Source organism: Pituophis catenifer, unplaced genomic scaffold (assembly GCF_029215685.1).
Source record: "Pituophis catenifer annectens isolate HBS135680 unplaced genomic scaffold, rPitCat1.0.hap2 SCAF_1, whole genome shotgun sequence".
Classification (NCBI taxonomy): Eukaryota; Metazoa; Chordata; class Lepidosauria; order Squamata; family Colubridae; genus Pituophis; species Pituophis catenifer.
In genome coordinates, this window is record NW_027256881.1 from 14,569,477 (window position 1) to 14,582,372 (window position 12,896).

Genomic DNA, 12,896 nt, shown 5'->3' on the forward strand with positions numbered 1-12,896 from the left:
ATGATTCAACGGTCACTGGCCTCATTGAAGACAGTGATGAGTCTGCATATAGATGGGATTTTACCACCTTCTACTATATTTGACAGCAGATTATCAGCAATAGAGTCCTTCAAGTTTTGGGGTTCTATAATCTCCCAGGACTTGAAATGGACACCTAATATTAGAACCATCATAAAAAGGCAAAAACAAAGAATATTCTTCCTGCATAACTCAGGAAGTTCAGATTGCTCCAGGAGCTGTTAGTACAATTTTACAGAGGAATTATTGAGCCTGTCATTTGTACTTCTACAACTGTCTGGTTTTGTACAGCAACCAAATAAGACAGGTACAAATTCCAACGGATAGCTAAGACTGCAAAAAGAACAAGTGCAACCAGCCTGCCCTCCATAGAAGACCTGTATATCGTGTGATTAAGAAGGAGGGCTAAGAAGATATCTGCAGGCCCCTCACATCCTGGTTTTAAACTGTTTCAACTCCTTCTCTTGCGATGGTGCTAGAACAGGGGTGGGTTCTACTTACCTTTACTACTGGTTCGCAATGTGCGCTCTTCTGCGCATGTGCAGAAGCATTCTGATGATGTTGGGGTCAGTAGGCGGAGCCTCCCACTGGTTTTACTACCGATTCTATAGAACCGGTGTGAGCCGGGGGCAACCCACCACTGTGCTAGAAGGCATTTCAGGCCCAAACAACTAGTCATAGGAACAGGTTTTTTTTCTCTTGTGCCATCACTCTGCTGAACATCTAATTCTCACATTACTGTCTTATGTCTATGTGTATTTACCCATGTAGTATGGCTGTAGTATTATTATTTATGTTTATTACCAATACCAATAATACTAATATCTTATTGGTATTATTACTACCATTATTCTGTGGGTTTGCAGGTACACCAAGAGCTTCTGCACCAGAGACAAATTCCTTGTGTGTCTAATCACAGTTGGCCAAATTAAAATACTCTACTTCTCTTTCAATTTCTATTCTAATTATTTCTATTCTATTCATTTTAGCCCAGATCCTGAAACAGAATTGCGTACTGCAATCTGAAACAGATTTGCTCAGAAAAAAGTTTAACTGATCTTGCAAAATAGATGGAATTATGATTATAACCTTACTTCCTTATTTTAAAGAACCAGTCCCACAACCAACCAAATAAAAGTTTCTACATTATTAGTATAGTGATTCTACTACACATGCAAAAACTGGGTTATAAGCCATTCCGAGAAGAGGTCTAAATCTATGAGCACAAACAACTTTCTTAGAGCCACCAATGAGAGTTTATGAACTAGGTTCAAAACTAACCACATTCTGCCCACTAGCCATATTATGCTACATTGTTTGAATGCTGAATTGGGTCCTATTTTGTTAAGGTGGTTTTTGAGCAGGAACTATATTCGACATAGTGATGGTTCTACTTCATTCTTTCTTACTGCCTCAAGTTCTCAAACTTGAGCATCACATTTGCTATCAAATACTGTTATATCTAGCTGAAACGCCCTTGTATCTCTGTACGCACTTCTACGTCTCTGTGTTTCTGATAGCCCTTCGCTCACCGTTCAAGCCACAGAAGAAAGAAATGTGGCTTGCATTCTTTAAGATTCATAGCAGTGTCCATTCTACACACATAACACACAAACACTTAACTTTTCATGCCAATTTCACTTTTGACTGTGAATCTCAAACACCAAGAAGCCACAAAGGCTACAAGAGCCAGTAATGATACGATGGGCCACACATCAGACTTGAACCAATGGGTTCTGCCATGAAATTTGCCCTGTGATCACTTGTAGTCTTATAAAATGGGATTATCCCCAAGGATGTTGACCTGAGCTCCTTGAAGAACGCATAGAAAATTAGTGGGATTGAGAGTAGGGGAGTCCAGCTTTGCCTGAGTGAGACAGTTTACTTGAAGGAGCCAGGTTAGTATAGCAAAAGACTTAGAAAGAGAGAAAAGAGGGGATGAGTGATCTGGATGCTAATCCTTGGTTTGTTTTATACTTACTGCACCAGTACAGATATAGCATGGACTCTTTGCCAAGCATCATTTACCATTCCTCTTCCTCTTTTCCTTATCCAGCATCAACCTGATTTTATATTATCTCTGCACTGGCACCAGGTAGGCTGCTAATCAGGATTGACCTCAGAAAGAGTGTTTGTAGACCTACACTTGCTTCAAGCACTGATTCTCAGGATAACTTTGGTTAGCACCAAGCATGGTCTGGTTTAATGGTAACGTGAAATCCTGCCAATGCAGGGAACAATGGAACTAATATGGAGAGGAATCGGAGGGAAGAAGTGATTTCAAATATAGCTTGGATGGAGTCCATGTTACGGCTGCACAGGGCCCACTGTCTGTTTTTCCTCTCAGATTCCAGGCCAGAATCAAACTGCACCCCCTTTGTGTTTATACCAACAACAAATTAAGATGACACACAACTAAGCACACAACTTCACTTTCCAAAGATCAACCGCAAAGAGAAACACCTGCCTGTGACGTACCTTCTGACCCATTTCTTCGTTTCGGTACTTCCTGAAATAGCCTGCTCAGGTTCTGGCCTGGATTCTCTGTTGAAAAACAAGTCGGGTAAGAACAAAACAATCAGGGGGTGGTTCTTCTTATAACTTTGGGCTTTGTGAGATGAAACAAGAACTGCCTAATACTTATAGGGGTTGGAGTGGGAGGGGAGGAGGGAGGGAGGGGAGGAGGGAGTGGACGGTTGAGCAAGGGCAGCAGTGAAATCAAGCAGCTCATAAACTTTTTAGGCCTGGCTACTTTGAAAAAGGAAGCAAGGCAGACTACTGGTTAATAAAGATTACAGCTACGCATCAAAAGGAGATTAGAAAGATATAAATAAACATCTAAAAGGTACAAAAAGACAGAGATGGGTCAGTAATTCTTCCAAGAGCGGATGACCCCAAGGATGGGAACATGCTGTAAGATGCTATAAACACTTCTTGGCAATCTAGGGAAACTTTGCTTCAAAAAAAAGCACACAACACCTCCTCAAATCCCAGTTCTCTTTAAAGCTATCCTTCCCAATGAAATCCCACTGCTTAGAAAGGCAAGGCAATTTCACTTGAGAAACTGGGAAGGGGAAATCTCCACCTGCAATATTATTTCATACAAATACCAGGAAGGAGGTTTGTTCCAAAACGAATATCCAAAGTACCATGTAATATAATAATGATGAGGAACAAGCCAACCATACCAGTTAGCCTCTTATGAAAATAAAAAGTGGGCAGGAAATTGTTGACGACGATGATCCTTATTCTGTACTGTACTTATCTTTTTTTTAAAAAAAAAAAACCAATGTGATATATTGTTATCCTATTTTGAATGATGAGTAGCAGAATATTGGACAGATCACATATCCCGAGAGGGGAGCTAAGCAGAGAATAATTGGCTCTTCACTCAAGGCCCCCAGGCCCCGTAGAAGAATGAGACTATAGAGAACACAGGAAATGCCCTTTGCACATAGCACTCACATATTATTGTAAGCACTAGACAATTGTGCATAACCTTTGTGCGCTCAGGTGGATGTAACTGGGCTCTCATTGGTTACTGTATTAATGGGGCACTGTATGAGAAAATGTATGTGCTAAGAATTCATGTTTTCAGTTCTCACAGTTATAGAGAAAAAATGACAGCAGCAGCTGAGTGTTGTCTGCCTGTTTGCCTCTACGCAGTGTTTCTCAACCTTGGAAGCTTGAAGATGGGTGGACTTCAACTCCCAGAATCCCCCAGCCAGCGCTGCTGGCTGGGGGATTCTGGGAGTTGAAGTCCACCCATCTTCAAGCTTCCAAGGTTGAGAAACACTGCTCTTCAGGGACCAAGGAGGACATTTTACTTTTAATGGTGAAAGAAACAGCTCTCCTACTTTCTCCATGCAGTGTATTTCCGGCATTTCCCATCCTTGGATGAGGTCTTATGCCATATCAAACTTCAAGGATTGTTACAAGATACACAGTCATTTTATATTCCTTAATAAAATAGGAATGCTCCAGTTTGCAACATGTACAGACCAGCATTCTTGTTAAGTTCCTTTTTGTCCCTCTGTAAACCTCCATCCTTGAATAGTATAACCTGGCAATTCCTACTTATGAACTCTTTTACCTTTCAGAATCATACAGTTTGATCTTAAATGTTATTTTATAAGACGGTGTGAAACTTGACCAGTTTCAGCCCTGTGCTATGTTTAACATTTATTGCACAATGTCTGAGCCATATAAGAAGTCTCCTCTTTACACTTCTGGCTCAAAGGTAACACAACGAACACATGGGTGCAAATTCAGCCTCAAAGAGTGAAAATCATGCTATAGGAGGACAGCGGTTACCACTAAAGAGGACATTTCTGAATCCAAGGAAAACCCACAAGATCTGATTATATTTATGAAGGTACGATTGAGACATGCAGTTCTCCTGTAAAGGAACACTAATTTTACAAGTGGGATGGAGCTGACATCTCACATTTTTCTCTCACCTCTTTCTATGATTGTACAGCGAATAAATGATGTGACCTGCATTCACATCAGGTCTGCGTTTCAAAGCCCAGTGCCATCTCTTCCGTTTATGCATACACTTTATATTCCCAAGCTTCTGAATCTCAAAAGCTGTGGTTTTTTTTTTTTAAGTCTTTACACTAAAGGTATAAAGCAACCACAGCTGGGGCGGTCAACTCAGTTGTTAAGTGAAGTGGTTGCTAAGTGTAACTGTGATCTTACTTCAAGCTTTCCTTTTCCTTTACAGATCTGCAAAGGCAGTAAATGTGAAGACTGGTTGCAAAGTTTGTTTTTTTTCCCCCCATCACCATTGTAACTGCAAATGGTTGCCCTACGAGGCAGTCGCTAAACAAGGACTACCTATGCACTTTTCTTCTAACAAGGACTACCTACTGTATGCACTCTTCTACTATTGTCAGTTAATGTTGGTTTCATTGTACTTATCAAACTGATATACTGCCAGAATCTATTTCACAGTTTGCATTTCGTATCTTCCTGAGATATCATTTCCCCCGCCCCTCTTATACTGCAAATTGCCAGACAACACTGATAACTGTCCAGGACAGGGGTCTCCAACCTTGGCAACTTTAAGCCTGGTGAACTTCAACTCCCAGACTGGCTTAAAGTTGCCAAGGTTGGAGACCCTTGGTCCAGGATACAGATTTAATATTTTAAAGTAAATAAAGCATATGATAAATAATCCTAATATAGTGCACCTCCCAAATGTATTCTTTGGAGAATAGGTGAACTTTTGATCTTAAAAGATGAAGATTAGCAGTGGATCTCTCAAATTCCCCCCCCCCCCGCCCCAAACTGCTACCTGAGATACTTTTGACTGAGGAACATGGGATCTTCTGCCTCCCTTTGCTTTACATTTACATTGAGTTTGCAATTTTGCAAGAGGTTGCTCATTTGATTTTTGATTTGGTGAAAAAAAAATTAAATTAAAATGTGCATAAATCTACAGGCTATGATCTATGATTTTGAGGAATCATGCTTTCAGTGAGGGTGGTGCTAGAAATAGAGGAAAGGGCTGGAAACTCCTTCCATTCTAGGACACTTAAGCCAGTTAAATATGTTTCTGGGAGAAGTTTTGTTTCTGCAATGGGTTTTCAAGAGAATGAGGCTGGGGTGTTTAAAGAGAAATAACCCTTGGACATAATACATGTCTACGTCATCTCTGTATTACATGGGCAACTTCTAACTCCATTCACTAAAAATGTTCAATGAGACTTTTTATCTGTCCTGCTTCTTCCTTCTACTGTTATACGCATCTCCCCAGCCAGACAGACTGCCCACCAGATGCTTTTGTCATAGGTGAATCTGCATGGCCCCAAGGGACCATAATAAGTTGTTCTGAGTCTAGCAGCCCAATGGATCTGTTGGCTTATTAGGCAAGAGGGCTAGATTTACAAATGCTCAGGAGATTCCCCTGTAGCTGCTGTAAAGATGGTGAAATGTAACGGCCCTCAACTATTAGAACTCATTTCAAATATTACTGTGTTTTCCCTCGGCAATCAAACGAGATTGGTCAAAGGAACGACAAGGGATCCTGGTACAACTTTTACTGTTTTTTTTTTAAACTATCCCCTAATGTATGCTTAATAAACCAAAATTAAGAGGAATCATGTAATGATAAAACCTTCTTGGCATGGTGCGGTGGCCTAGAGATGGAGCTCTCGCCTCACAATCAGGAGGCTGTGAGTTCGATTCTAGGTCGAGGCAAATATTTCTCTCACTGGGCACACTGAGAATATATCTGCTAAACAAAACTCTGCAATGGCAACAGGAAGGGCATCCGGCCATTAAAACACTCTGCTAGCTCCATTCAGTTGCCCAGATTCTACGCCGTGTGGGATTATGGGGTCGTTAAATGAAGATGATGTAATGATAAAACCTGCCCTGCTGTGGTTTGATCAGGCAAGATCCATAAAGTGTTCTACAAAGTTAAACTTCAAAATAATAATAATAATAATAATAATAATAATAATAATAATAATAATAATAATAATAATAGTCCAGCCCTCCTTTCACTGCTGCTCAATGCATGAGAGATAGTTTAAGAGGTATACTCTCAATCAGCTTACACCGGTCGCAGCCCATTGGAATCAGCCCCATTGGGTCAGTCCCACAGAGATAAAGCTATCCCGGTGGTCCATTTTTTTTTTAATTTTTGCAGTGCACATCCACTCCCGTGGAGATGGAGCGCAGTTCTTAGATGCCTATCTTTTACTCTGCTATTTCAGCTTGATTCCTAGCAAGGAGCTCTCTATTCTTTCCACATTATATACTGAACACCAAGCAGACAACTTAACCACACAGAGACACAGACACCATTCCCTTTTGACAGTATCTCCTATCTAGAAAACATAGATGCCAAAAGAGAAGTTGGAGGCCACTGCCTCGTGACTCACCTCTCTGCCTGCCTTGGATGCTGCGCAAAGCCAAGATGTTCTGCTCATCAGAAAGGAACTGCTTCATTTTATGGAATGGCTCCTTGCCTCTCACGGTCAGCTTGTTCCATGGTTTAGGTCGAGCCAGAATCTCACTCACAGATCCTTGAGAAAGTCCCAAGACGTAGTGTCCAAAGATCCGCTGTCCGATATTGTGCTTGATCAATTGCTCTTTGACCTGACGTGCAATTTCGGCCGTGTCTATTTCCTCACCTTCCGAGGTGCTGCCGGTGCTTTCTGATTGGTTGGGTGATGGGGCCATGCCGTTGACGTCTGGGCTTTGTTGCAAGGGGCTTTGGGAAGATATGGAGTTTGTGCTGTAGGGACCTACTGAAAAAATCATGCTTGTGCTTCCCGCTTCCTGCATTGCCTTGGTGTAGAAGGACTGCATAAGTTGGCGCTGGAGGAGAGAGTTTAGTGCAAATTTTCCTGTAGAAGCCAGGGGTAAGCCGGAGCTTGCCAAGGATGAGCTGAAAAAGTCTTGACTTAAACCCGTTGGTGAGAACTGGTGTGTACCATTAGTATTGGAAGCCTGCTCCCCTGCATTGCGGGGCAACTGAGGAGGAGGGGAGGCCGGCAAGGTTGCAGGACGCTGACTCTCAGGCTGGTCTTTCCCTTTTCTCCTGGCTGACCCTACAAGGAAGGTCAAACATAATGCATTATGGGGGATCAAAAAGAAGGGGGGAAACCAAGACCAAAATGCAGAGCTTGCCCCACAAAAAGGGAAAAATAGTGCAGGTTGCGTTTTTGTTTTGTTCTTGAAATAAGGGCCAATGAAGAAAGTGGTTTGGGTTTTTTTTTTTTTTTTGTTTTGTTTGTTTCTTTTAATTTTAATAAGCCAAACAAGGCCCCCAAGACAAACAACATGCATTTCATGTTTGCACCTTTCTTGTATGTTGCAGCCTGGAGAATTCCCCCTTCCAAATATTAGCAGTAGAACAATGACATGAAGTGCAGTTACATAATTCTTTTGTTTTTGGTTTAAAATTCATTGATGCACGCACAAAAATTACTTTGGTTCCTTGCACATTTGAGTCATTCCAAACCCCTCCATACACACACACACACACACACACACACACACACACACACACACACACACACACAGGAACAGACCTTGTTTGAGCCCAAATGCAGCAAACATTTATTAAGGCTACATGAAACACACGCAAGACATAGAAACCATTGCTCAAAGGAAGCCACAGAAGAACACAGAAACTGCGCACAAGGCAGCAATCACCCAACTGCCCACTGACACATTAGGCAACAGCTCTAGAAACCTTACTTGAAGAAAAAACAAAAAACAAACTCCAGGAAATTCTATTTATTTGGAGACCCCACTTTTATTGTTCATTTATGGCATGCAAAGCATCCCTTCCAAACAAAACACATAAGCAGCCAAATGAAGCCAAAATTCACCGCTAATGGAAATAAAGGCAGTCAGGATTTGGGTGAATGAATCAGCTATGAAAACAAGGCAGGGTCTCCTTGAAACGCCAATCTACGTTTTGGGAAAGGTGTGTGTAAGAAATAATGTCACGGTCAGACTAAACAATTGAAAGGGAAGACAGGTTCCAATGCTGCTCATCCCAACATATGAGAACATTTCTCCCTCTTAACCTTTACCATTTTTCTAAGGGCCCCAAAGTCTTAGTCTATTATCTATAGTATAAGAGGGGAGTCCCAACATAAGACAAGATCCTTGCTGACCATTCATCTTTCTGTCATGCAGTGGCCTTGGGTTCACACAGCCCCTTCCCTTTCCACATCCTCATCTCCTGAGAGCAAGCACAACCTAAAATAATAATTACCTATTTTTTCTCCCATCCACTTACCGCTAAGGTCACTGTTCGTGATCCGCAGCGTGGCATTTTCCGACTGCAGCAGGCGGTTTTTCTCCAGCAGTAAGACCTCCAGTGGTTTTGATGCAGCATCCTATGGAGATATAGAGAGAACAAAGAGAAAGAATGGGAATTGGTTCAGAATGATGTCTCGGGACAATAGGGTGGGAATTCAAAAGAGTGCAGATTCTAGTCTATGGCACTTCACTGCTTCACTTAGTGGCTGTAGAGACTACTTAAATGCCTCACTAAATCATTTTTTACATCTGCTTATCTTTAGACACCGTAATATCAGCCGTTACCTTCCTTGCAACATTATGTTTCAAGTGGTACGAAAAGAAGAAATGAATGAAAGCGGTAAGCAAAGCCGTTTCTTTCTCCTTCCTTGCACAGAATCATCGAAACCACTAAAGGTGCTGGAATCCAGCTTGTAACCTACGATCCAATGAAAGTAACACGCAGCAAGGAAATTTGGGGATACTTTCCTTTTGTACAAGATTTAATTTAACTCAATTGTGCATTCATTTCCTGTGTGACTTGCATTGGTTGCCAGTTGCCCTCCGGGTGAGATTCAAGGTGCTGGTGATTACCTATAAAGCCCTTCATGGCTTAGGCCCGGGATATGTGGCGGACCATCTGCAGCCAGCAACAGCTTCCCATCACCCTCTGCGTTCTCACAGGGAGGGCCTACTCAGGGTGCCGTCGGCCAGACAGTGTCGGCTGTCTACCCCCAGGGAGAGAGCTTTCTCTGTGGGTGCACCCACCCTTTGGAATCAATTCCTTCTGGAGCTCCGGGTGGCCCCTGACCTTCGCTCTTTCCGCCATGGCCTAAAAACGTGGCTATTTCACCTGGCCGCCCTGGACTGATGGGGGTTTTAATAGAATTTTTAACTGGGTTTTATTGAATTTTTGTTAATTTTAACTTGGATTTTTGTTTTAATGGTTTGTTTGCTTTGTTTTAATTGTTGTGAGCCGCCCTGAGTCCATTGGAGATAGGGCGGCATACAAGTTCCATTAAAAAAAAAAAGGATGTTAGAACAACATACAGGCAAAGAGAATGAAGTCAATGTGGAAAATCTAACACCCTTGAAATGTGTTGAAATGAATTTGTGGAATTTTCAATATAGTGAGAAAATTCTGGCAGTTGTAATGCCAGCAGATTGAGAGATTCCACACCAGGAAAGCTGTTGTACTTTTCAGATCAGGGAGATGGTTCAAATTGCCAAACCCCTATTTCTCTCTGAAACTGATATTAAGAGAAACTGGAGTTAACCCCCTCCCCAATATTAATGTTGTAAATGGTTTGGCTTTGTTAATTATTATTATTATTCATATAATCAGCTCAATGCTCATACAACAGTGGAGATAATTGTGTTAGTGGACGAAGGAGAAAAATGCAACCTTTTGGTCATCTGCATTGACACCTTAGGTAAAGGTAAAGGTTCCCCTCGCACATATGTGCTAGTCATTCCCAACTCTGCTCATCTCCGTTTCAAAGCCGAAGAGCCTGCGATGTCCGAAGACGTCTCTGTGGTCATGTGGCCGGCATGACTAAACGCCAAAGGCACACAGAACACTTTTACCGCCCACCAAAGGCGGTCCCTATTTTTCTACTTGAATTTTTAATATGCTTTCAAACTGCTAGTTAGCAGAAGCTGGGACAAGTAACGGGAGCTCACCCTGTTATCCGGCACTAGGGATTCGAACCGCTGAAATGCTGACCTTTCAATCGACAAGCTCAGTGTCTTAGCCACTGAGCCACCACATCCCTTTTATAAACACTTTAAGATTCCAGAAAGTTCATTTGGGTAATTCTAATCATCCTAACCATCATCATACATCTTGCATGGCTAGTGTCACAATAAATTAGGCTTAGGTAGGCAGGTGCCTGTTGCAATCTTTCCACAAATGGTGTGTGATGATGATCAAATCCTCACTAGTTGGGGTGTTACTGTGCTACTCATGGAGGAGCCAGGGAGCCCAAGGTTTTATATGTTGAAGTACATATGACAATCAAACTACTATTGGGTCTGATCCATCTTATAAACCCAGGACCATTGAAGGAGCTTGTGATTTAAGGAAGTTCTAGACCACAAGTTCCCACTTCCAATTCTTGTTTTCATTTCTATATTATTTTCCTCTGTAATATTTATTTATTAATTAAATTTATTTGCCGCCCATCTCATTCCAAAGCAACTCTGGGCAGCTTAAACATACCAATATCCAATACCAGAAAAAAAAAAAAAAACCCAGCAGCCATGCTGTGAACATCAGCTAACATAGAAAGTAAGATTTTTCCATAAAAGGGGGAGTGGGGGGGGGGGGGAAGCTGTGATCGTTTAAAATTCCTACAAACTCTTACTACATTTCAATAGCAAGTTGTCAATCCAAGCGAACATTCAAAAAATTAAAAAAAAAAAGATCTATCCAGCTTTGCTCTACCAGAAAATCGAATGAATTACCTGGATGCTTGAGCCGTCAGATGGCGCAAACTCCATGGACTTCAGGATGCTGCAAAGTGGAAAAAAAGAAGTTATTTTACGCTCTGTCCTTTCCTAACAGCTTTACTAAAGGGCATTAACGCTGCAATTTTCGGCTCTCCAGGAACACCCTAACTGATAACTTTAACAACTTTTCTTTGGAATCATATAATCTGATAATGAATATAGAATAAGTACTAATGCTAGTTATCGGAGAAAAGCGTCCTCTCAAATGTCCCCTAAATCACTGCACAGCGAGGTTCTGCCAGGCTCATTTGCAACATAAATTTAAAGGTTAATAAGGATATAACATTTTAAACTGTCAGAAACAATATAAATTTATATGTATGTCGCTTGAAGGGAAAGAGGGAACACAGTCATAATAAAATGGCAAAAAAAAAAACCCAACACAAACAAGCAAATCACTATCACCATCATCATAAATGAATGTTAAATGTGAAATATATGTAAAATACTTTAACTCGCTTATCAAGAAAATTACAGTACACACAAATTATTTGCATAGTCCAACACATTGTAGGCTTTTCAAAGGAATTTTCCCCTCCCATTATAACCAGTTGCTCCAAGGGGACAGGACAAAATAATTGCTTGATATTTTTCACGAAACCTAGAAGGGTCATTAAACATTAAAATCATTTCTAGGAACATTAAAATCATTTCTGGAATAGCAGTTGTGTTATTCTTGATGCAGCAAAACCAAGTGGCACCATAAAGACTCACACATTTACATGCAAAAGCTTTTGTGAACAATCTTGTGACACAGGAATATATATGCCTCTCTCTCTCTGTGTGTGTGTGTGTGTGTGTTTTCCTTTTCATAGGCTTTATGTGTATTTCTCTTTAGTCAGGTTCTTCCTACGTAAAGCAAGATTTTTATGCAGCCCTAGTTCAGTGAAATCACAATCCACTAGTTTCTAGGCTTTTTTTTTTTCTGGCGGCCAGCAAACACTCTGCTGCCCATTGGGAGACCAACACTCTGCTGTCCATTGGGAGACCAATGGGCAGCAGAGCGTTTGCTGGCTGCCAGAAAAAAAAAAAGCAGAAACTAGTGGATTGTGATTTCACTGAACTAGGGCTGCATAAAAATCTTGGGGTGTGTGTGTGTGTGTGTGTGTGTGTGTGTGTGTGTGTGTGTTGGGAAATGCTTGCTTGCTGTCTGAAAAAACCTAGAACTAGTGGATGGGATTTCACTGAGCTATGGCTGCATTTTGAAAATCTTGGTTTATGTAGGAAAATACCCAGCTGAGGAGAAATACGTATACACACACACACAGAAGCAAGTGGCTGGAGTTGTGGGATTCCATCTTCACACACAACTACAATATAGCCTATATCAATGTTTCTCAACCTTGGAAGCTTGAAGATGGGTGGATTCTGGGAGGTGAAGTCCACCCATCTTCAAGCTACCAAGGTTGAGAAACACTGGCCTATATGGATCCAGCCATTCCCATTTTAGCTACTTTGGATTTAATGAATCTACAGATAAAGAGAAATTTCCTCTGCAGCAAGATAGACCCTTCTTGGTGAATGTATCATTTTTCTGGATTTTTTTTAAAAAATACAAGATTTTAACAATTCAAGATTTTTGGGCAAAAAACCATCCG

At 41.3% G+C, this 12,896-nt stretch overlaps 1 protein-coding gene across 2 annotated transcripts in view; it reads right to left on the bottom strand.

The window, feature by feature from the left end:
• Window positions 1–12,896, bottom strand: part of CUX1 (cut like homeobox 1) — a 363,893-nt gene that overhangs the window by 116,042 nt on the left and 234,955 nt on the right. The window contains exons 13-16 of one of the 2 annotated variants that reach the window (XM_070932084.1): window positions 11,254–11,302; window positions 8,786–8,885; window positions 6,912–7,583; window positions 2,497–2,562 (exon numbers count right to left, since the gene is read on the bottom strand). In XM_070932084.1, the coding sequence (XP_070788185.1) occupies window positions 2,497–2,562; window positions 6,912–7,583; window positions 8,786–8,885; window positions 11,254–11,302 (887 nt within the window). The remainder of the gene's footprint in view (window positions 1–2,496; window positions 2,563–6,911; window positions 7,584–8,785; window positions 8,886–11,253; window positions 11,303–12,896) is intronic. The other variant, XM_070932086.1, reaches the window with a different exon arrangement.